The following is a 23,059-nucleotide window of genomic DNA, read 5'->3' as shown; positions in this document are numbered from 1 at the left end:
GGTAAAGGTTTGGGATACAAGGGGGTGTTGAATCTGGCCTGCTCAGTGCACGTTCTGAAAAAACTCCTGGAGACGTTCACACCTCACTAAAGTTTTGTTTTCTTCAAGAAGGGGGACCCACATGGTCAGATGCCAACCAGTTCCTAACCTGAGCAGTAGTGGCACCTCCAGCCTCTTCCAATCTGTCGCTGAGATCCTCAAGGTCGCGGGAGAAGTCGTTACGCTGTTTCTCCACCTGGTGGGAGAGAAGGAAAGAAATTCGTACACGCTGACTCACCTACATTCTGCCGTGGCTTTTTTTTTTTTTTTTTTTTAAACAAAGAACGTTATTTCAGGAACAACCCCAGTGACAGCAAGGCCCAGTGGGAGCACAGAATCCTGTAATTCCTGAATTCTGATTCCTGCTCTAACACTGCTGTCCGCTGTGTCCATGGGCAAATCCTGCCAGGTCTCAATTTCCTCCTTTGTGCAATGGGACTAATAACACTTGCCTGCCTCAGCTTGGTGGAGAATTAATTAGTTGTCTTTTGTAAAGGAACAGTTACGTATTCATGCTGCCCATTCATATTAGCCACAGAGAGTGTGTAGGGCATTTTTTTTTACAGTATATCCTTTTGGAAGGTTAATTATCTACAGCCTTTTCTGCTATTACTAGATCCGATAATACAGTTATCAGTCAGTTCCCTACAATTTGCTTAGGGAGTTGCACGCATACAGTTTATTATACGATATACATATATAGTTACATATCTGTAAAGTGCAAGAGGGAATATTTATAAAAGCCAGGATGGAATCCACCCAGTTTTGCCCCAGATTTTCCCTCAAACTCAAACTCATCTGCTCCTGTTTGCCATAGGTAGGTAGTTCTTTCTTCATGGCCTATTCCCTTTACACAGATTTCAAACCAGAGGGCTGCTACATGCTGGTAGGTTCTTGTAATGTGATCACCTGCCCACTGATAACTGGACCGAAAGCAAACTAGAGTTCAAGGCTGGTCTTTACCTCATTGCTAATTTTTATCAGGGACTTGCAACCTACAGTCTTTTACGAGCTCCCTTTGAGAGGCATTGGCCGCGTGCTGAGGTTTCCCTTTGGAAGGGTATTTTTACCTTAGCTCTCATAGCCCGCTCAGCTTCCAGCTCTTCCTCCAGCTCCTCAATACGGGCCTGCAAGACACACACAAGCGCATCCATGATCGAACAAGCAGCAGTAAACCGCCCAGTGTTTATATCTGAGTGTCACGGGCAAAGGGAATAAGAGAGAACTTGCATGGACACCTCTGTGAATTCTCATGTCTCTGCTCCATCAGAACACCTGCCAAGTCTGTGAGAGTTTTCCCTGGGCAAGGCCTGTAGGATTTGGCCCTAAATAAACTGGAGAAAACCAACATTCAAGCTCTGTTTGACAACAGGACTTTCTTCTTGCTCCTGATGAGTGTGTTGTGTGGGTAGCTGGTCCTTGCAAAGATGGACAACTTACCGGGGGAGGGGAAGGAAGGAGGGGTGACAGCGTCTGCACGCCCCTAGACAAGGTGTGTGAGGGGCCTGTCTCCAAGCCTCAGAAGGGACAGGGCCTTGGATGGAAGGGAGGCGGACATGTAGCCAGCCCTCAGCACCACCCAGACCGCGTGCTGGGCTACCCCCCACAGCTCTCAGAGCTGCACAGAGCACACAGTGCAGCTCTCCAGCAATTTAAGGGGTCTGAGGCGTCCCACTGCCCAAATAGTAGTGGCCGAAAGCCCTGGATCCCTTTGAATTGCCAAGCCCCAGGGTAACTGCCCCATTTGTCTCCCCTCCCCCGTTTGGTGGGCCCGCCAGTGTATATGGGGAAACCAAAAGCAGAATCGTTCACATGAGCCCGTGCAGGCTCAGAAGCTTGGTAGTCGAGCTGGTTAGAAAATTGGCTTTTTTGAATGAAGAATTTTGACTTTTCAGTGAAATATTCAAACCGAAACCAGAAATACTCCGATTCAAAATGGCACCCATTGTCCCTCCTGGGAATCGTAGTTTGGCTGCCTTAAGCCCCGGCTCTCTTCTGTGGGCTGGGACCTTTGACTAGGATCCATCTTCCCTGCTGCACAACTTTCTCCCCTCTTGCAGAGGGGAAGGGAAATTTCATAGGACTCGCTGTCCTTGGTTTGATGACAAAGACCAGCCAGCGGAGTGCGGTAGATACAGACCAAGAGAGGCCTGCACTAGATCGCCTTCCTTCAGGGGCGGCCCGTCCATATAGGCGAACTAGGTGGTCGTCTAGGCCGCCAAGTTAAATGGGTGCCAAATGGTGGTGCAATATCATGGAGGGGTTTGGAGGTGGGGGCGCCGATTGCATGGTTCGCCTAGGGCACCAGTTGATGGCAGCTAGTCTAGGGCCGCCCCTGCCTTCCTTCATGCTGCATCACTGGGACGGGACGTCAGTGATGCGTTCTAAGTTCAAAGCAGAGGCTGCACTTTTCCAGCCATAAAAGGAAAGAGGGTTTAGTGTAAGGAGCTGGAACAAAAGACAGGGCAGAGCTCAGAGCTGACTGTGCCACTGACTCATGGTGAGTTGTGGGGCGAGCAACGCCGTATCCTGGGGCGTCAGACAGAGCAGCTGGGGGGGGGGGGGCGGGGAGGAAGCAGCATTTCCCTGAAAAAGACCCACACAGGTGCTGCATCTGAGCTGAACTTTGTGAGTCATATTAACCTGGAAAAGGAAGAGTCTCACTAATTAGTGTATGATGTACTGTAGCAGAAGAGTCCCGAGGCCCTACAAATGACAGGACTCTGTCTCCATTTGAACAGGCTAGATTTAAAAGAGCTGGATGGCTGTTTTGCATTGGGTTTCTTAGTAAAATTTACATAGAAGAAGAGGAAATTGACATTTATATTTGTAAGGAAAGGGTAATAGCGACCACCCCACCAGGGAGTGAGCAGTGCTCTCATTTAAACTGGTGTGAACCTGGAGTAACTTCATTGACTTCAGCAGAGTTTACAGCACCAGTTTACACCAATGGACCAGAGAGGAGACTCTGGTTCTAGCCACAAAGGCTGGGTGTTATTAGACTAAGGTTTGAGGAGTTTTAGAGTGGTGTCATTGTCCTTTGTCACAGATGACATGGATCCCTACAGACCAATCCAGCACCCTAGAAAGCCAGTGAATTGACTTTTCCTGTGAGGGCTTGTCTTCACTTACCCTGAGATCGAAGCTCCAGAGATTGATTTTGCAGGATTCAATTTAGCAGGTCTAATACAGACCTGCTAAATCAAGTGCAGATAGTACCCCGTCGACCCTAGTACTCCACCTGGTTGCGAGGAGTAAGGGAATTCAACGGGACAGATTCTTCCATCGACCTTCCACAGTGGGAACACTGCAGAAATGTGACTTAAGGTACATTGACTACAGCTACTCTGTTCTCGTAGTTGGGATTGCGTATCTTAGGTCGGTTTTCTCTGGTGGTGTAGACCTGGCCTCTGTTTGGATGGTCCCGTTGATATTAGCAAAGGAAAACTGGAGGCTCTTGACATAGGATGCAAAGAGAGGGCAAGAATAGTCAGAGCATTCCCCACCTGGTGTTCTTTCAGTTTCCTCTGCAGCGTGGAATTCAGAGACTGTTCATCTTCCACCTTAGAAGTGACTGAGTTTATTTCCATGTCCCGCCTGCAAGAAAAGGCACAAGAGATTCCTTCAGCAGGGAGAGGGTGTCACATGGTGGAGGGCCTTTTTAAGCAGGGTGCAGAGGATTGGGAAAGAACTCCACCAGGAACCCTTGGCTCTATGCAGGACTGAGGGCTAAGTAGGAAATTCACAGGCCTCTTTAGCGTGATGAGCCTTAGTGCTTAAAGCTCATTTCTCCTCAGTCATGCCCATTCCCTGCCCCTTTTTTTACCGTATGCTCTTCAGAGTACAGGCGTGGCCACCCAGGCAAGTGGAGAGGTACATTCACTCTGTGCAGAGAAGTGATTTTTGTGTTTACCCGTTCTTGTGTCTGCACTCAGCTTCCCTTGCACGGGGACACAACAGCCTTGCATTTTCTGCTGAGCTGTGTGCTAGGACTCACATGATCAAGCTTTGCACCTACTAATTAAGGGCTTAGCTCAGGGGAGGGCAATAATTTTGTACCAGGGGCTACTTCCGAAATTTTTGAAGTGGCCCTGGGCCACACTGGAAGAGGTGGGGCTAGGATACTTCCCTGCTTTCCTGCACAGCCTCTGATTGGTCTGGTGGTAGGGGAGTGAGTGAAGTCTTTGCACCCCCACCAGAAGTTTCCCTTAGGCACCTGTGCCCCTGGTGGTGGGAGGAGACTTTGCATGCTCCTTCTTCTGCCCCCAGGCCAATCAGGGCTTGTGGGGGCGGAGTGTGTGAAGTCTCCTCCCACCTGCCAGGAGCACGTGGCTCTTTTACCTATCACATGTTCCTTGCAGGGCGGGGGCAGGGCAGAGGAAACTTCATGCACTTCCCACACTCTCAGACCTTGGTTGCCCTGGGGGCAGGGGAGCGGCAGGGCCTCCACGGGCTGGATCAGCCCGCTTGGCAGGCCACATCTGGCCCGCGAAGGTCCTTTTGCCCACCCCTGACTTAGGTACTGCAATTTAACTAACAATAGCAGTGGTTCCGATAATACATAATTGTGAATGTGTGTCCTTAACGTTAATTTTGAAGGAGAGGAATGCCAGAGAAATGCTGGCAGACCCATCAGTAAGGTAGTCAATGGTGACACTATAATAATCTGATTAGCAATAATACTTTGCATTTCTAGAACAGCTTTTATCGAAGGATCACAAAGCTTTATATAAATAGGAATCATCAAGATTCTCAACACCCTATTGAAGTAGGTCTGATTATACTCATTTTGTAAGAGGGAAAATAGAGAGATTGACTTACTAAATTAAAGATCAATGAGTAGTTCTGTGGTACCTTAGAGACTAACAAAATATATAGTATCATGAGCTTTCATAGGCAAAACACACTTCTTCAAATGAAGTCAGGTTTGCCCACGAACGTTCATGATACTCTATATATTTTAGTTAGTCTCTAAGGTGGCACAGGACTACTTGTTTTTTAAAGTTACAAACTAACACAGCTACGCGTCTGAGACTTACTAATGATCAGACAGCTGCTCAGGAGAGATTAAAATACCGCCTTGCTGAATAGCAGAGTGCTCACAGCGAGGTTTTATGTTTCTGTTGGTGGTACACATTCACACGCGCCTCAGCACATGTAAAATTATTCTGCACATTGTTGGAAAAGATTAGAGGGAACATTAATCCTGTCTCATAGTCCTCTTCTCTAACCATTAGAAATCACTTTCTCTTGGCATTAGGTTAGTAATGGATTTCTAGGATCCCAGGTTACAAGGAAGACCTCTTACTAATGGATTTCTAATGAAGAGGCCTTCAGGTATAATTAACACCATCAGATCCATGGTGCTGTCCTGTTTTGACTCAGGAGAATCCACCACACAATGAGATTCTGTATGGACTGGCACTTACTTCTTAACAACCTCCTCTAAGTCCAGTTTGGCTCGCTCCATCTCATTGAGGTTTTCAATGGTCATCTTCAGGTCGCCCTCTGCCTTCCGTCGGGCCTTCTCCACCTCGGCACGGATCTTCTTTTCCTGCTCCCAGTTGTCCTCCAGCTAATCAGAGAGAAGAGAGAAGAAACGTTGGCTGCAAGAATTTGAAAAAGCTGGCGGGGTAGAGACAAGCCCTCTGTCATGATCACATAGATGATCCAGTAGATGTTCAGTAAGGCCGTGTCCAGACTCAGGGGTTTTTTCGGGAAAAGTAGCCTTTTCCCGAAAAAACTTCCCCTGCGTCCAGACTCAAGCCGCGTTCTTTCGAAATTATTTCGAAAGAACGCGGCTTTTCTTTCGATGGCGGTAAACCTCGTTTCACGAGGAAGAACGCCTTCTTTCGAAAGTTCCTCTTTCGAAAGAAGGCGTTCTTCAATGTAAAGAGGCCGTCTTCGAAAGAGAGCATCCAGACTCACTGGGTGCTCTCTTTCGAAAAAGCGGATTTCTCTTTCGAAAGATCTGCCTGCAGTCTAGACACGATCTTTTGAAAGAGGCTCTTTCGAAAGATGCTTTCGAAAGAGCCTCTTTCGAAAGAAGCCTGCAGTCTAGACATAGCCTAGATGTTCTTCAGAGGCACCGAACGTTCCTTGGAAACAAGTCATCACAAAGGGATGAATGAAATGTCAGTGTCAGACCCACCAGTCCTCACCTCGTGTAGCTGAGTGGTAAGTTTGCTGTTGTTCTTGGTCAGATGGTTCACTTTGTCCTCCTCAGCTTGCAGGTCATCTAGTGTTTTCTAGGAAGAGAGACACAGAGAAGAAGACCATCATCAGGGCACTGAGTTTGCTGGAAGACTAGTACCACAGTCCTGACAATGAGAAAGAAACATGCCATCTCTTGGCCCACCCCAAACCACAGTGACTCTCAGTGAAGACTCTTCAGTTTAACAGGTTTATGAATGATTCATATAATTTCCAGGTGTGGTATTAAATGCAATAGATGATATTAACAATCCCAAGTCCTCTTTACTCTGGCCAAATTCAGCCCAAAGACCCATTCATGTTAATGGGAGCTTTGTGGAAGCAGACAGCAAGACCTGTGGGATCTGGTCCAATGACCATATCTATTGTGAGGTTTGCACTTGGGTAATCCAGATACCAACATCTGCATCCAAAAAAATGGCAGTCTCCTCCTAGCTCAGCAAAGGTGTAAGAGATGAAAATCTAGTAAGCTCACCTGTAGGATGTTGTTCTGTATGGAAAAATAGCCAGCAGAACATTTACTAATTTGGTACTATTAGTAACGCTGTAGTTAATTATTAAGACTACATGTCTATGCTGTGGAAACAGATGTGCCTTAACCATGTCTGCTTGAGGAGCCCAGTGCAGCAAAGAATGGACTTTGACTGCAGCTTTGGCACAGTATGTAAGACAAACACCGTTCCTGGCCAGAGGAGCTAATAAACAACATGCACACCCAGCAGGAGGTGTTTTGCATTTGTGCACACAAAATTCAGCTGCTCACAATAGATCTCTTGGCCATGGGTGCAAAGGAGCAAGATTTTATTCTTCTGCAATGTATAATTTGTAGAACACCGATCTCCAGCGTGACTGACACCTGGGGTCCTTTCCCATTTGTGCAGCCACTGTCATCTCTCAATAGCCTGAAGAGAAGGACGCTATTTCTCCTTTAGCAGAGCACACCCCTGAGGTGTGACTGGAGTGCAATAAAGAAAACAGAGCAGAACTTCCTACCTGGTGCAGCTCCTCCAAGGCCCTCTTCTCCTTCTGGAGTTTAGCGATTGTGTCGTCCCGGACAGAGAGATCCGAACTCAGGGTTCGCACTCTGTGGTCTAACGCCTGCAGAGAAGAGGTCACGGCCAGACACATACACTTTTAGCAGATTTCCAGCTCTGGGAAGGTCAGAACCTGGACCTCTGTTGTTTACCTCCCCCACATGCTAAATGTCTGGGTCTTGAAGTCCAAGGATCCTGTCATGCTTTCTGTCGGGATAACACTATTTCCAGGGGAAGCGTTGGCTGACTGTGCCCCAGGGACCATATCACACTGACATGACAAGGCAATAACTTAATGCATTTAAACCTTCTGTGACTGTTCTAAATAAGAAATGTTTGATGGGGAGCAGCCAGAGTATCCCTCACACTTAGATAAAAGGAAACTGTGGGGAAAGGGACTCATATGGGCATATTTTATAAGCAAAGACCCAGTACATCTGCAGTGTGAGGAGGGCTGTAATTAACACAGAGGTGGAAGGGTTCTCTGAAGGCCTCTGTAGAGTTATAGAGGAAACCCTGGGTGTTACAGGGAAATTACCTCTCCTAGTATGGGACAATAAGGAGAGTTGTAGATTCAGGTCCTTCCCAGCTCAAGACAGAAGGAATAGCAGATTTTTAGGGACTAATGGAAGAGAGAATATTGAATACTAGAGAGGGAACAGCTGAGAGCTTCCGAGCCAGTGTCTCAAAAGGCAAACAGACCAGGGCTGGCCTTACCATGAGGCGAACTGAGGTGGCCGTCTCAGGTGCCAGTCTGTGGGGGGACACCACTAGGACCCAGAGTGTAGAAAATTGTGTCTGCTGCTGGTGCAGCGAAGAGGTATGGGGGCATCATTTGAGCTCCTCGCCTCAGGTGCCAAAATGTTGTGGGCTGGCCCTGATTCAGACTGGGGGAGCTTTGCTGGTTGGTTTCCTGCTCTCGACAGTGGCTATTTCCCTAAAGGGCAAGGCAGCGAGAGCTTACGAAAAAGACGATGCTTCGTACCTGCTTCTCTTTCTCGGTCTTAGCCAAGGTGGTTTCCAACCCTTCCAAGTCACGCTTCAGGTCATTGAGCTCCCCTTCCAGCTTGCGCTTGTGGGCACTCAGGGAAGAGGCTGTTCCCTCCTCTTCTTCCAGGCGTTCCTTCATATCAGCGATCTGGCTCTCCATGTCCATCTTAGATTTCACCAGCTGGGTCAGCCTCTCCTCAGCATCTGTCAAGTTCTCTTGTTCCTAACAGAGGCAGGAAGATGCAACCTTGATCATTTTAGAGGCTATTGTGTCTCTCGTCTCCTGTGGCATCAAATATCCATATACAGTGGGTCTGGGCTGCTCCCCCAAAGCCCTGTCAGCTATGCTAGGACATGAAAGGCACCTGGACTCTAGCTGGAGATGGAGTTGCACAGCACCCCTGAAAATTGGCCCATTAGCATTTCAAGTTGTGCACCCAAACATGGAAGAACCCACATTAGAGCATACATTTGAAAATGCTTCCTCAGGTAGCTTGCTTAAGACCACGCAGTGGCCAAGGCAGGATGAGAACCCAGAACTCCTGACGCTCATTTCCTGGCTCTCACCACAAAGCTGTTCTGCCTTTTACTCTTTGCAGAAGAGTTGGGTTTTAATTTGACCTGTTGTGTTTCTCAGGGACTCTCACTTTCCATCTCCCACCACTCTGGACTCAGTCCATATTCTTAAGCCCTTTTATGAATCATTTGCAGAGCTTATGGCCAGTGCCCTCTTACGGGCCCAAGGAAGAGACAGAACCAGTACCCATCCTTTTTTGGAAAACTCACAGCCTCCAGCTGGATGGTGAGGTCCTTCTTCTCTTGGCTCAGGGTGGCAGTCATCTCCTCCAGCTGTTTGACACGGTCAATCAGCTCCTGAGTCTTTGACATGGCGTTCCTCAGCTCCTCTTCCTTTGCCTTCATCTCATCCTCCTGTCGGGCCACGTTCAGCAAGGGCTTCACCTGCAAGCAAGCAGTTCAACCAGAGAGGGTCACAAATGGGTCTTCTCAATGCTCCTGGGTGGATTTCTTTCTTTCTGACTGGTTCAGTGCAGAGTGCTTCCATTCTAGGCCTCAGCAAAGAGATCCAAGACAGTTTGTCAGATTCTGACCTCCACTGACATTATTAGAGCGGCTGCAGAGACACACCAGTGTAACTGAGGGTATGTCTACACTACAGAGGTTTTTTTTGAAAAACAGCCATTTTTCAAAAAAAAAAAACCAAAACCCGTCAATTACGTCCACACCGCAATCGCGTTCTTTTGAAAGAAAATCAAAAGAGCAGAGGGGTTTTTCTGACACTGGTAAACCTCTTTCTATGAGGAAGAAGCCTTTTTCCAAAAGAACTTTTTGCAAAAAAGATGGGGAAGAGGGAGTTCTTTTGCAAGAAGAGGAAAGAGGAAAAAGCACAGGTGCCCTGGTGGCCATTCCATCCATAGCAATCACACTTACATGCGAGAGAGCATCCATTCAGTCTGGACGCTATCTTTCAAAAAAGCAGATCGCTTTTTCGATGTGCTTTGTGTGTGGATGCTCTCTTTCGGAAGAAGTTTTTTTGGAAGATCTCTTCTGGAAAAGCTTCTTCCGGAAAAAGCCTGCAGTCTAGACATAGCCTGAGATCAAAGTCTGACTTAATGTCTTATGAATGCTCTTTGCTCAGATCTTCCAAGGTATTTATTTCAATGGGAAAGTAAGACATCTTAATACCTTTGAGGATCCATGTCTCTGCTCCTGAGGTGCTGAATGTCAGGTACATTGTGGACATTGGGTCCACATTTTTAATGGCTTGTCCTGCCCACATGCAAAAGCCCCAGTTCACATTTGCACGCACACAAAAAGGGGGTTGAATAATGAATATGAAGGTGTGCAACATCAATTATGCATGTGCAGATGAGGGAGCTCTGCTCCCAAAGGATACACAGGTAAATTGGTCAGGTGCTGTTTAGCTTCCCCCATGTTTAAGTTTGGCCTTAAATTGGCATATAGGTCCTTCAGCAACCACTAAGCATGAATATGTTGGCCAGTGCTCCTTTCTGTCCCCTTCCACCAAAAATCTTCATCTTAATAGGCCTAGGAGAAGAAAAAAGAAGCCAGTCCTGCAGAATCTGGCTCATCTGAACTATTTAGGCCACATCTTTCTGAGCTGGTGGGGAAATGTCCCGAGAAACTTTGTTCTGGATTTCTGGATTTAATTAATAGCCAGAATCCATCCCCAGAATTGAGTACGCCAACACCTAGCCGCTTAAGGCACAGTTGAATTTTATGTTTTGGTGGAAGGAGATCCAGGGCTTGATTTTCCTAAAGAACCTCACTCCCATTCCCTGGAGGTGGCAGGCTCAGGTTCAGATTTTAAAGTGTCCTCCATTTCCAGACTCCTCTGGCTTGGAAGGAAATCATTCATGCCTCTTTCCTGGTTAACAATTAACAAGAAAGTCACTGGCATGCAGAGTGTATTGACTTGTCACTGAATAACTGGGCAAGGCAATTCTTTTTTCCACCCTTATCTTCAAAATCCAAACACTCTGTCTCTTGCCAGCGCTTGCAGCTGCTTTTATTTCATCCTGCAGATGCAGGTACAGCGTGGTGTGTATGTGCGTGCTTCATGTGGGGAGCAGGGTTCTCACCTTGTTATACAATTTCCACCAGCCCCAGAAGCGCAGCTGCAGGAATTTGCGAACATTCCTCTGAATCAAGATCAGGCCTAGCCTGTAATGAAACAGAACAGGTTGGGTGGCTTAGAAACAGTCACCGGTTTCCTGGCAGTGTGACTGTGGTTGAGACATCAATACAATGTCTTGGTATGAAGCGAGGGGACTATTTGACAGATGTAGTTTTCAGTTCATTCTTATATGCTGAACTCATACTTCTCCATTGGCAATGGGAGTTTTCTCTTCATTTACCCGGATGGTTTCCTAACTCAGCTATTATTTTCAAAGGCAGTGTTTATTGTATGGGTGGGTTTACTCTGGTGGCATGGGGTCGGAATGGATGGAGCAGTCTTCTTCCAGATGCAAGAATAGTCAGCAGCATTAGGATGAGGTAGCAAAAGGGTGACAGGGTTATATTGGGTTTGAAAGCATGAACATAAGAACGGCCGTACTGGGTCAGACAAAAGGTCCATCTAGCCCAGTATCCTGTCTACCGACAGTGGCCAACACCAGGTGCCCCAGAGAGGGTGGACTGAAGACAATGATCAAGCGATTTGTCTCCTGCCATCCCTCTCCAGCCTCTGACAAACAGAGGCCAAGGATACCATTTTATCCCCTGGCTAATAGCCTTTTATGGACCTAACCTCCATGAAATTATCTAACTTCTCTTTAAACTCTATTATAGTCCTAGCCTTCATAGCCTCCTCTGGCAAGGAGTTCCACAGGTTGACTACACGCTGTGTGAAGAAGAACTTTCTTTTATTAGTTTTAAACCTGCTCCCCATTAATTTCATTTGGTGTCCTCTAGTTCTTCTATTTAGGGAACTAATAAATAACTTTTCTTTATCCGCCCTCTCCACACCACTCATGATTTTATAGACCTCTATCATATGCCCCCTCAGTCTCCTCTTTTCTGGTGCCCCTGAAATAGAACACGGTGTTTCATGCGGAAAAAAGGATCATAGTGGGCCACAAGTTAAATGAGTCAACACTGTGACACTGTTGCAAAAAAAGCAAACACGATTCTGGGCTGCATTAACAGGAGTGTTGTGAGCAAGACACAAGAAGTCATTCGTCCGCTCTACTCTGTGCTGATTAGGCCTCAATTGGAGTATCGTGTCCAGTTCTGGGCACCGCATTTCAAGAAAGATGTGGAGAAATTGGAGAGAGTCCAGAGAAGAGTCCCCTTCCAGTCCTAGTATTCTATGATTCTAAGAGCAACAAGAATGATTAAAGGTCTAGAGCAGCAGTTCCCAACCTTTCCCAGATGGGGACCCATTTTGACAATTCAGGAAGACTTGGTGACCCAAAGCAATTCAAAAACGGGGGGAGGAGGGAGGGCAGAGCCATCGGGGGAGACACTTGGCAACCCTTTTGAAATGTAAGGGCAACCCATATTTGGGTCCTGACCCATAGGGGATAGGACCTATGAAGGAAGACTGAAAGAATTGGGCTTATTTAGTTTGGAAAGGAGAAGACTGAGAGAGGACATGTTTTCAGGCATCTAAAAGGGTGTCACAAGGAGGAGGGAGAAATAATGTTGTCCTTGGCCTCTGAGGATAGGACAAGACGCAATGGGCTTAAACTGCAGTAAAGGAGGTTTAGGTTAGATATTAGGAAAAACTTCCTAACTGTCAGGGTGGTCAAACACTGGAATAAGTTGCCTAGGGAGGTTGAGAAATCTCCATCTCTGGAGATATTTAAGAACAGGTTAGATAGACATCTATCAGGGATGTTCTACAATACTGGATCCTGTCATGAGGGCAGGGGACTGGACTTGATGACCTCTCGAGGTCCCTTCCAGTTCTAGTGTTCTATGGTGCAGCAGCTGGAAATACTGCCTCCTTTCCCCCTGCTCCCGCATCCTGCAGCCAGAAATACCCCCTGATGCCTGCCGAAATAATGCTGTGCTACTGCACAGAATAGGACCAAAGCATTAAGGCTCCACTTTTGAGCTCCACCAGCTGTGTGCCTAGAAGCCATGTGCCAAAGGACTTACTGCACCACAATGTACAATCAGGTTCCTAAATACTAGCAGAGTTTATGTAGCTCCTTCACTACACAGAACCACCAACTGGTATCCCCTGTAGGGTAGATGCACGGGGGGCAGTGGTGCTATTGTAGTCCTGTGGCTGCAGCATGGCTTTACTGCACCTATGTAGCCAGAAGGGTTGGACTGTTAAATGCTTTGACTCCCCCATGTAGATCCCACATTGCATGGCTCCTTTACTTTGGTTGTGTGCACGGATTATGGGTTGGAATCCAAGACTCATTTCCTGGTGCCTCATAGAGAATGAAGCATGTTAGCAATTGTTCCTAGTGCTCTCTCGGATGCACGAGGTGGTGTCTCCCATTTCAAAGAGATACCTTCTTTCCAGCATCTTTTTGAACTCAATCCTCATCAGGAAGCCACGAAGACGGCACTGCAACATGGTCATGATCTTTGCTAGACGATCATCACGCATGTCTTCCAGTTTGGCCAGGACTCCGGCACGGAAGAACACCTTGAAGAGCAAGAGAAGACTTAGGATTTAACATTCCAAGCCATGCACCAGAACTTTAAATCTATGAAATTCTGACCCTGTCTCTAGACTTACTAGGATATCTGGGCTTATTCAGGGCTGCTAGACCCCTTTTTGTTTCCATATATGGGTTTCTGCCTTCATTGACTTGTCTGACTCTTCACCTGCATTTACTATCACTATAGGTACACAGAATTATATAATAATAAAATATTAAAGTTGAAATTTTTATGAGCAAGGGACTGGGGTCAAGACTCTGGGGTTCTATTTCAGGCTCTAGCACTGACTTGCTGTGTGTCCTAAGTGACATCTCTTATGCTCTCTCTGCCTGTGTTCCTTTAATAGTGAAATGAGGATAACAACAGAATCACTGGTGGATTTAATTAACTGACTGTGATTGGGCGGACCAGACAGGCCAGAAAAGGGCCATAGAGAAGTCCTCCAAGAAAGCTAGAATGGCTGCAGAGAAACCAGCCAATCAGGGGCCAGGAAGGCCTATAAGAAGAAGCTGCAGGACCAGAGTCAGCTCAGTGTCTCTGGAGTCCTGGAGGCATGTAGACTGTGACTGGCTGGCTGAGAGACTAGCAGCCTCACAGAGAGCTCCATGCAGAGAAATATTGTGGATTGTGGGACTTGAGATCCACGCCCTGAGGTAAGGAGGAAGAAATTACCTCCAGGAGGGGAAGTCCTGGAGACACTACTCTCTATTTGAGTGGAGAAACAAACAGAGAGAGAAACAGAGAGAGATACTAGCAAAAGGTACTGGAATGGGTCCCTGTTAGAGGTGTACCCTGGAATGAATTTTGAGTGACTCACACCAGGCTGTATGACTCGGACAGAGGACTGAGTAGCCAAAAGAGGCTGATAAACTGATGCAATGCAGGCACATGCAGTCAACCAGACAGGGCGCTCACGGGAAGTGAGTGCCACCCCGTTACACTGACATATAGTAAAACACTTTGAAATCAGAGGATGAAATATGCTAGAGACGCAGCAAATGGTGTGGGAGTATTATAAAAGTTAGAAAATTCCATTATAAATTCCTGCAAAAAGCTGAACATTTTTCTGCCTCTTCATGCGCATCACAATAGTTTATTTCATCAAGTGATCACCTAAAATGTACATACAGAAAAACTAACTCCTGACATGCTCCATTAAGGAGCAAAAACCAAGGCCTCTTTACTTGAGGTTTTTTTTCCCATTCAGTCTGAAGTCAGACAAAATTCTCCTCCAGTGGAATTTTTGCTTGACTAAGGCCTGGTCTATTTTATGAAGCTAGGTCACAAAAAATTTCACACCCTGCACAATATAATGAAGATAACAGAAACCCCAATGTAGACACAGGTAGGTTGGCAAAAGAATTCTAGCTACTGCTTCTCAGGGAAGAGGATTTACTACAGTGGTAGTGTTATACTTACAAGAAGCACATGGGATCTTTTTAGGGGAAAAGGCAATACACCGCGTTTACTAAGAATACAATAGTAAAGCAGCCAGTATGTGCTCACACAGAGACACTCCCCCTTTTGTCCCCGTCCCGCCAATCAATGTTATAGTTATCATCCAGGTTCTGTCATGTCAAGATTCTGGAGCATTGGTCTGGACTGATAGAACCCCGCTCTTTCCTATCCGTGATCAATATAGCCGGCAAAAGGATCTGGACCATGGAGTGGTAACGATAACATTGTGTGTGTGTGTGTGTGTGTGTCTGTGTGTGTTTTCCCTCCCCCCCAAAAAAAGATCCCCTGTGCTTCTTATAAGCATAACCACGGAAGAACCTTTTCTGTCACTGTAGTGTCTATAATACAGTGCTAGAGCTGTGCCACCAAAGGACTGCAGTATTTCCAGTGTAGACGTATATTAAGGAGCAAGTAAAAAGTGAGGCGACCCCAGGGTTCGGCCCATCTATAAAAGTGTGACTCCTTTGCATATACTATGCTGCTTTTGACAAACAGCACATACATTGCACTGTGTTGTGCGTTCACAGAATAGGCAATGCAGGCACAGAGGGCAGAGTTAAGGATTGCTCAGGAACTTTTAACTCTTATTCCCGATGCTTGAATAGAAATCTGTTTTGAAATCAGCCTGACCTGGTGCAGTTCCCTGCATGGACACACTTACATTGGCCTTGGATTAATTTAGCTTAATTTGGTAAGAAAACACAGTACCTTGGTATGCCCAATTTTGTATTCATTTTCCGCCAGCTCAATAGAGCCAAGCAGCAGTTCTGATGCTTTCTTATTGTCCACAAATCCCTGAGGGATTACATTGGGGTTCAAGACTTGATATCTGTAATGAGAAAGACGTGTAATGACGAAGGGGTCATTATTAGGACCAGTGTAGAAAAGCAAGGCAAGGGCTAATATCTTCTTCCATCTCAGTCTTTTCTAGCAAATGTCTCCAAAGGGCTTACTGCACCATTCCCAGCTGTGAGGAGTTTATAACCATCTCTGTTTCTACGTAAGAACAGCCATACTGGGTCAAATCGAAGGTCTACTTAGCCCAGTATCCTGTCTTCTGACAGCGGCCAATGCCACATGTCCCAGAGGGAATGAACAGAACAAGTGATCCTCAAGCGATCCATCTCCTGTCACCCATTCCTAGCTTCTCATCTTTACTTAATAAGAGTTCCTGGAGGAAAGGAAGTGGAGGGTTAGGAATGGAGTATCCACTGCTCCTCCACCTCCTGATTGTCCAAGGAGGTTACTATATAGTATGTCATAGGAGCCCATCCTCCCAAACTATAACAAATGGGCAGAAGAATACAAACATTCACCTCTGCTTGAATTCAGGATACTGCAGTCTGTTAGGAAAGCCCTTCCTGCAAATACGGATGCCCTCCAGCACTCCATTACAGGCCAGTTGGTGCAAGATCAAGTGAGCATCTGCCACCCCTACAAAAAAAACCAGAGTCCAGGTCAGCCCTTCTCCTTACGGAGCCAGAGGGGAGGAAAACAATGGGAGCTACTCGTGCTGTTTGCCTTCAGCTAGACAAAAATGGAAAGGGAGAGATTGGCAATGGAAGAATTCACACACTGTCCCCTTGCAATGACTGTGCTGTTGGGATTCCACTAACACGGATGGAAATCCAGGAGCTGAATTGTCTAGCACACTTATCAGCCCAAAAGCAGATTTTGGAGTAGATAAGGAGTTAAAGGGAAATAACCATCCTTGAACAGAAGCCCATGTGCAGTGCCAGATTTACACACAAGATAAGTAAGTGGCAGATTAGGGCCTCTGATGTTGAGGAGCCTCTAAATGAAAAAAAAAATTATTGGTTGTTAGTCGCATCCTTGCCTATGTACCAGTTGATATGCAAATATAAAACTTTTGTATTTCTATTTTCATTGTGCTTTCTGTTAGAAGAATACATATTTTTTGGTAATGCAATGGGATCTCTTAAGCCTGATGTAGTTTAGGATCTCTGCATGTCTTAATCTGGCCTGCACACTTTTTATCACTTTCCTTCCCAGTCGATTTGATCACAAAGATTTCAGTCAGAACAAGAGTCTTCTCTTTCAGCCACTGTCTCCCTAATTGATCCTGCAATGAAGGAGTAAGTCACAGACAATGTAGGCTGACAGTTGATGGTATCAATTTATCCAGTTTGGTGATCCTATTTATTGGATATCCATGGAGGAATGAAGGGTTCATTAGCCACACTGTCTTGTTGCATACTAATATTGCCTTTAGGGGACATGGAGGTGTTCTATGAAGCGATGGCCCATGTACTTCCAGTACTGGGTAGACCTTTGCTGTTCAGCCAGCCAAAGCTAATGCTGAAGGCTTTGTGTCCCTTTGCACGAGTGTGTTCAGTGGCTCTGCAGATACTTACCAGACTGCTTGAACTCGTTTGGAATGATGCAGCGTACAAAATGGGGGGCCGTGCTATGCAGAGTGGTCATCAGCTTATTCAGCTGCTCCTGAAGAAGATCAATAAAAGTGGGTGAGGCAAGCAGAAGAGAGAGGTCTTAAATCAGACTCCCAGGACTGGCAGGGACCTTGAGAGGTCATCTAGTCCAGTCCCCTGCACTCATGGCAGGACCAAGCACCATCTAAACCATCCCTGACAGGTGTTTGTCTAACCTGCTCTTTAGAATCTCAAATGATGGTGATTCTACAACCTCCCTCGGCAACTCATTCCAGTGCTTCATGCACAGTAAGTTAATCCACGCTGCCCAGTTGCAAAGATAGCAAAAGGATGCAGGTCCAGGCTTGATGCTGCACAGCCCAGATGAAGAGTGTTGCATGGATGAATGTTTGACGACACCTCCCCCCAGGGGTGATCAAGAGGGTTCTGAATCCTGGAGATTCAGTTCTACAAGGCAGCTGATGTGATCTTAGGCAACCAATGTTGTTCTTATTCATAAACTATCTCACTGTTCTCTTGTGCTCCCAGCCTCGATTGGTCATGTCTACCTGTTGGATCTTTTCTAAAACTTAGATTCCAAGGCCAGAAGGGACCACTGATCAATTTGTCTGACTTTTTGTATAACATAGGACAAAGAACTCTCCCTCAAAATAATTCGTAGAATGCAGCTATAATTCCTAGCTCATCTCCTAGACTGTTCCTTAGGGCATGGCCTCTGTCTATCATGTGTGTATAGTAGGGACGTTAAAATGCATGTAATTAATTAACCGTGTAACCCCTGAAACTTTTAGTGGTTACACATGGCAGCTACTGGCTCCTGCCTACCGCCCCACTCCTGGGGAGCCAGCTGCTGCCTCTGATACAGAGTAGGGATATGAAAGTGTAACCGTTTACACAGTCTCATTGGTTAACATGCAGTGTAATACACAGTCTCCCCCCACCCGCACTGCTGCTTCAGTATCAGAGGCAGCAGCATTGGGGGAAGGGGAGATGGGTATGCATGGGGAGCTGGCTTTTAAGAGACAGCAGCCAGCTCCCCAAGAGTGGGGTGGCAGGCAGGAGCCAGGGCCTGCCATGTGTAACCACAGTAATTTTCAGTGGTTACATGGTTAATCAACTACAGAGACAGCAGTGAAGGGTAGTAGGTGGGAGCCTCTGTCTGCCCTTGTGTAGCCATGTAACCATGATCTCATAATTAAATGCTTTTTAACATCCCTAATACAGTAGCATGGGGTGGTAGGCAACTTACTGGGAGCCATGTGTAGCCGGGTAGTTTGGATAACCAATAAGCTCGTGCTTCCACACCCGTTTAAACGGCTACACTCTTACATCCCTAGTATATAGTGCCTGGCCCAATGGGGGCGTGGGGCCCTACCCCAGTACAATACAATGGATGGATCATCAGTGGCAAATGGCCACTTACCCTATAGAAGTTGGAGACCGTCATGAAAGAAGAGCCTCTCTTCTGCTTCTTGGTAGTACCAGCTGAAGATAATATTAAAATGCTTAATGTAGAAGTGATACACTCAGCTGTGCATTAAATGAGAGTGCTGTACTGTCACACACAAAACAAATACATCCCCTTGTGAGCCTGGAGCTCACAGCACAGTTCTCACGCTATTCAGGCTTAGGGATTTTTTAATGTATTTATTACTGCAAGGGAATCCTGGACTCTGAGCTGAGCTCAGGCCTTGGAAAAGAAGGGAAAGGAGACATGTATTTTGTACATACATTGGGCCAAATTCTCCTCTCGGTTATTGTGGTGCAATTGCATTGTTTTGTGCTGTGATTGGATGGAGTGGGACCCGGGTAATTGAGGCTGTGTCTACACTACAAAGCAAAGTCGAAAAAAGATACGCAAATTGCATACTGAAATTTTCAGATCTTTTTCCACTTTTCTTCTGAAAGAGGCTTTTCTGACCTTTGGACCGTCTACACACGGCCAAATGTCAGATAAAAAAAACCCCTCTTTTGGATCATCCCTTCTTCCTTGTAAAACGAGGTTTACAGGGGATGCCAAAAAACCACGTCTGCTTTTTCCAAAAAAAATTTCGGAAAAGCGGACACGTTCCTTGGACGTGGCAGAGCTTTTCCAGGATACCTGTAGAAAAGTCGTGTAGTCTAGATGTACCCTCAGAGGAGAATTTGACCCCATGTGCTAATAAGTTGAGACTTGGGGTACATCTAGACTACATGCCTCTGTCGCCAGAGGCATGTAGATTAGGCTACCAGACATAGGAAAATGAAGCAGCGATTTAAATAATCGCCGCTTCATTTAAATTTACATGGCTGCCGCGCTGAGCCGACAAACAGCTGATCAGCTGTTTGTCGGCTCAGCGCGATAGTCTGGACGCGCGGGTGGCGACATCAAAGGTATTTGTCGACCACCCAGGTATGCCTCCTGGAATGAGGTTTACCTGGGTGGTCGACAAATACCTTTGATGTCGACACCCGCGGGTCCAGACTATCGCGCTGAGCTGACAAACAGCTAATCAGCTGTTTGTCGGCTCAGCGCGGCAGCCATGTAAATTTAAATGAAGCAGCAATTATTCAAATCGCCGCTTCATTTTCCTATGTCTGATAGCCTAATCTACATGCCTCTGATGACAGAAGCATGTAGTCTAGACGTACCCTTGAAAAGCCTTTGTCATAAACAGCTTTCCCATTCATCTTTTGAATTCCAGAGCCCCAGGCTGGGCTGGCAACAATCCGATGAGGCAGCAAGTTTTCTGGTTGATAGAAACCTGACATTTGTCTGGTCACAGAAGGCCATTCACTGCCAGGAGGGAATTCCATAGTTTATCATTAACTCCACATTGCATCCTCGCTTCATGCAGACACAAGTGTGTGCCAGCAGCAATGTGCACTCCAACTAGGTGAGCTGATTGGAGTGCACTATGGGGGCATAGTTTTCAAGGACAGTGCTAGTTGGTCTTTCAGCATGGAAGAGGTTTTATCACAGAGCAGGGCATGGTTTGTTACCTGTCTGCAGAGGGCACTACAACCCCGGGCCTTATCTTGCCCACAGAGAATAGTGTGGAAACCCTAGACATGATCACATCTGCTTTCAACCCCGTTGCATTGGCTGCATTATGTAACGTTGACCCTACCTGCCGCCTCCTCCTCTTTAAAGAGGTTGCCAAGCAGTGCCATGCCGGACTTCTGGAACAAGCCCACCACTGTTTCATTCAGGGGGTCCTTGTTTTTCTCCAGCCATCCAGTAATATTGTAACCCACCTAGAGAAGGGAGAGAACTGTGAACACTCCAGATTGTGAAAGAGAACATTGCTGCAACATGATATAAAGAAGAAGATGCTTCTCCGCTGACCACTGGCCCTGACGACTCCCTGAAGAGGGAGGAGAAATCCACTGCCTGAAAACTCTCAATCCGCATTAACTTACTCACTGAAGTAAGTCCACTGCATGAGTGAAACATCTGTCAGGGTTGGTCTACATGTACTTGGCTTTACCTCAGCATAGGTGGGATAGACATGGGTCCATCCGAAATCACAGAAATGCAGAGTTAGAAGGGGCCTGGAGAGGTCACCTAGGCCATCCCACCCACACTGAGGTAGGACCAATTATATGTAGACCAACCCTGACATGTTTCGCTCATGCAATTGACTTGCTACTCACAATTCACGAAAGCGTGCTGCTATTGAGTTATTGATCAGACATTAGTCCAGTTGCAGGTTTAGGTTGTGATTTATCTCATGTGTTGTTGTTATTAAGCATTCTGAGATACATTTCAATGAGACCCTGCTGGAGTCAATTCCTTGCTGGGGTAAATTGGTGCTGCCCTGTTGAAGTCATCAGAACTCTACCAGTTTACTCCAACAGGGAATATGACTAATAAAGGCCTTGAACGCATGACCCAGGGTCTTGTGAAAGCTGAAACATGGGCTTGGAAGCACTGAGCACCCAGGCATGTGTCCAGCAGCCCTGGGTTTGCAAGGCAGTCCTAGATCTGTTTCCACTGAAGTCAGGGGGTGTTTCATCATTAACATCAGTGAGCGCAGGGTCAGGCCCACGTGGGTAGCCAGATCTATATAAATGAGATGCCAACGGCAATAACGTTGTTCTGTACGTACCGTGCCAGCATAGTGCACAAGCTCAAAGTGGGCCTCGGGCCCTTTGCCCTTGCCTCCCTTGGGTTTCAGGAAGTTGGATGATTTTCCTAGGTGGTTGTCATACAGAGCAGCCTTGAAAGTAGCATCTGTGGCCTTCGGGAACACGCACTGCTCTTCTAAGATGGAGAAGATGCCCATGGGCTGGGGAGAGAAAGAGGACCACAAGGGAGAAGCAGATGAGAGAAGCTCACTGCTGCCTTCCGTAGGGTGAGCTAAGGCAGCTTCACCTGTGATTTGTCATTCACTATTAGATTATCATCTAGTCATTTAGGGTATGTCTACACTACCCTCCTAGTTCGAACTAGCGGGGTAATGTAGGCATACTGCACTTGCAAATGAAGCCCGGGATTTGAATTTCCCGGGTCATTTGCATAAACTGGGCGCCGCCATTTTTAAATCCCTGCTCGTTCGAACCCCGTGCCGCGCGGCTACACGCGGCACGAACTAGGTAGTTCGGACTAGGCTTCCTAGTCCGAACTACCGTTACTCCTCGTGGAATGAGGAGTAACGGTAGTTCGGACTAGGAAGCCTAGTCCGAACTACCTAGTTCGTGCCGCGTGTAGCCGTGCGGCACGGGGTTCGAACGAGCAGGGATTTAAAAATGGCGGTGCCCAGTTTATGCAAATGAAGCCCGGGAAATTCAAATCCTGGGCTTCATTTGCAAGTGCGGTATGCCTACATTACCCCGCTAGTTCGAACTAGCGGGGTAGTGTAGACATACCCTTATTTATGTGAAGCTGAGTAGGCTTGCGGTCCTTCAGTCTGAGCTCCTGCACATTGCAGACTATAGAACCTCACCCATCCAGTCCCAAAATAATCCCGTAACCTCCGGTGGAGTTACTGAAATCCTCAAATCATGACTGAAAGCTGGGTTTAGTCAGTAGGCAGACCGCAGGCCAAATCCAGACCACTAGTCACTTTTGAATAGCCTCCTAAACCTTTCTCTATAGCTGTTGTTTATTATTATTATTTATTATTTATTACTTTCTCTGGTGTCTAGATCTTGACTGTAACTTGACCAAGAAATTAGGACCTTGACCTGACAAAAAGTAATTGACTGATTTACAGACTTCAGTCTACAGAGAATCCACCATTTACTCTAGTTCAAACCATCAAGTGGCCCGTGCCCCAGATTGCAGAGGAAGATGGAAAAAAAACCCCAGTCTGCCAATCTGATCTGGGGGAAAATTCCTTCCCGACCTCAAATTTGGAGAGCTGTTAGACTGTGAGCATGTTTGTGAAATCCACCTGCAGACACCTGCAAAGAATTCAGGTCCCTCTCCATCTAGTGTCCATCTCTGACCCGTGGAGATATTCGCTATCAATCACAGAGGGGCCGTGTGCTATTGTAAGCTGTCTCATCATGCTGTCCCCTCCGTAACTTATCAAGATCAGCCTTGGAAGGTGTCTTCCCCGGGGCTGGTTATTCCAGAACTTCACTTTTCTGATACTTCAAAACCTGCCTTTAATTTCAAACCTAAACTTGTGGGTGGCCAGTTTATATCCATTTGTTCTTTTGCCAACATTGGGCCCTTAACTTAAATAATGCTTCTTCCTTCCTAGTGTGTATTCCTCCAATATAGTGACAGAGAGCAGGCATAGCTCCCGTCTTTGGTTA

At 46.6% G+C, this 23,059-nt stretch overlaps 1 protein-coding gene across 2 annotated transcripts in view; it reads right to left on the bottom strand.

Annotated features, from left to right (window-relative positions):
- MYH16 (myosin heavy chain 16) overlaps positions 1-23,059 on the bottom strand; it is a 64,027-nt gene that overhangs the window by 19,588 nt on the left and 21,380 nt on the right. For both annotated transcript variants that reach the window (XM_075899679.1, XM_075899678.1), the window contains 16 exons: positions 21,403-21,582; positions 20,422-20,548; positions 18,735-18,796; positions 17,276-17,363; positions 16,217-16,334; positions 15,609-15,729; positions 13,289-13,425; positions 10,898-10,979; positions 9,063-9,236; positions 8,272-8,499; positions 7,246-7,350; positions 6,201-6,287; positions 5,469-5,614; positions 3,546-3,636; positions 1,110-1,166; positions 149-235 (listed from right to left, as the gene is read on the bottom strand). In XM_075899679.1, the coding sequence (XP_075755794.1) occupies positions 149-235; positions 1,110-1,166; positions 3,546-3,636; positions 5,469-5,614; positions 6,201-6,287; positions 7,246-7,350; positions 8,272-8,499; positions 9,063-9,236; positions 10,898-10,979; positions 13,289-13,425; positions 15,609-15,729; positions 16,217-16,334; positions 17,276-17,363; positions 18,735-18,796; positions 20,422-20,548; positions 21,403-21,582 (1,890 nt within the window). The remainder of the gene's footprint in view (positions 1-148; positions 236-1,109; positions 1,167-3,545; positions 3,637-5,468; positions 5,615-6,200; positions 6,288-7,245; positions 7,351-8,271; positions 8,500-9,062; positions 9,237-10,897; positions 10,980-13,288; positions 13,426-15,608; positions 15,730-16,216; positions 16,335-17,275; positions 17,364-18,734; positions 18,797-20,421; positions 20,549-21,402; positions 21,583-23,059) is intronic.

Source organism: Pelodiscus sinensis, chromosome 16 (genome assembly GCF_049634645.1).
Source record: "Pelodiscus sinensis isolate JC-2024 chromosome 16, ASM4963464v1, whole genome shotgun sequence".
Taxonomy (NCBI): Eukaryota; Metazoa; Chordata; order Testudines; family Trionychidae; genus Pelodiscus; species Pelodiscus sinensis.
Note: the sequence above shows the minus strand (reverse complement) of the source record. Positions and strands in the feature narration are given on the sequence as shown.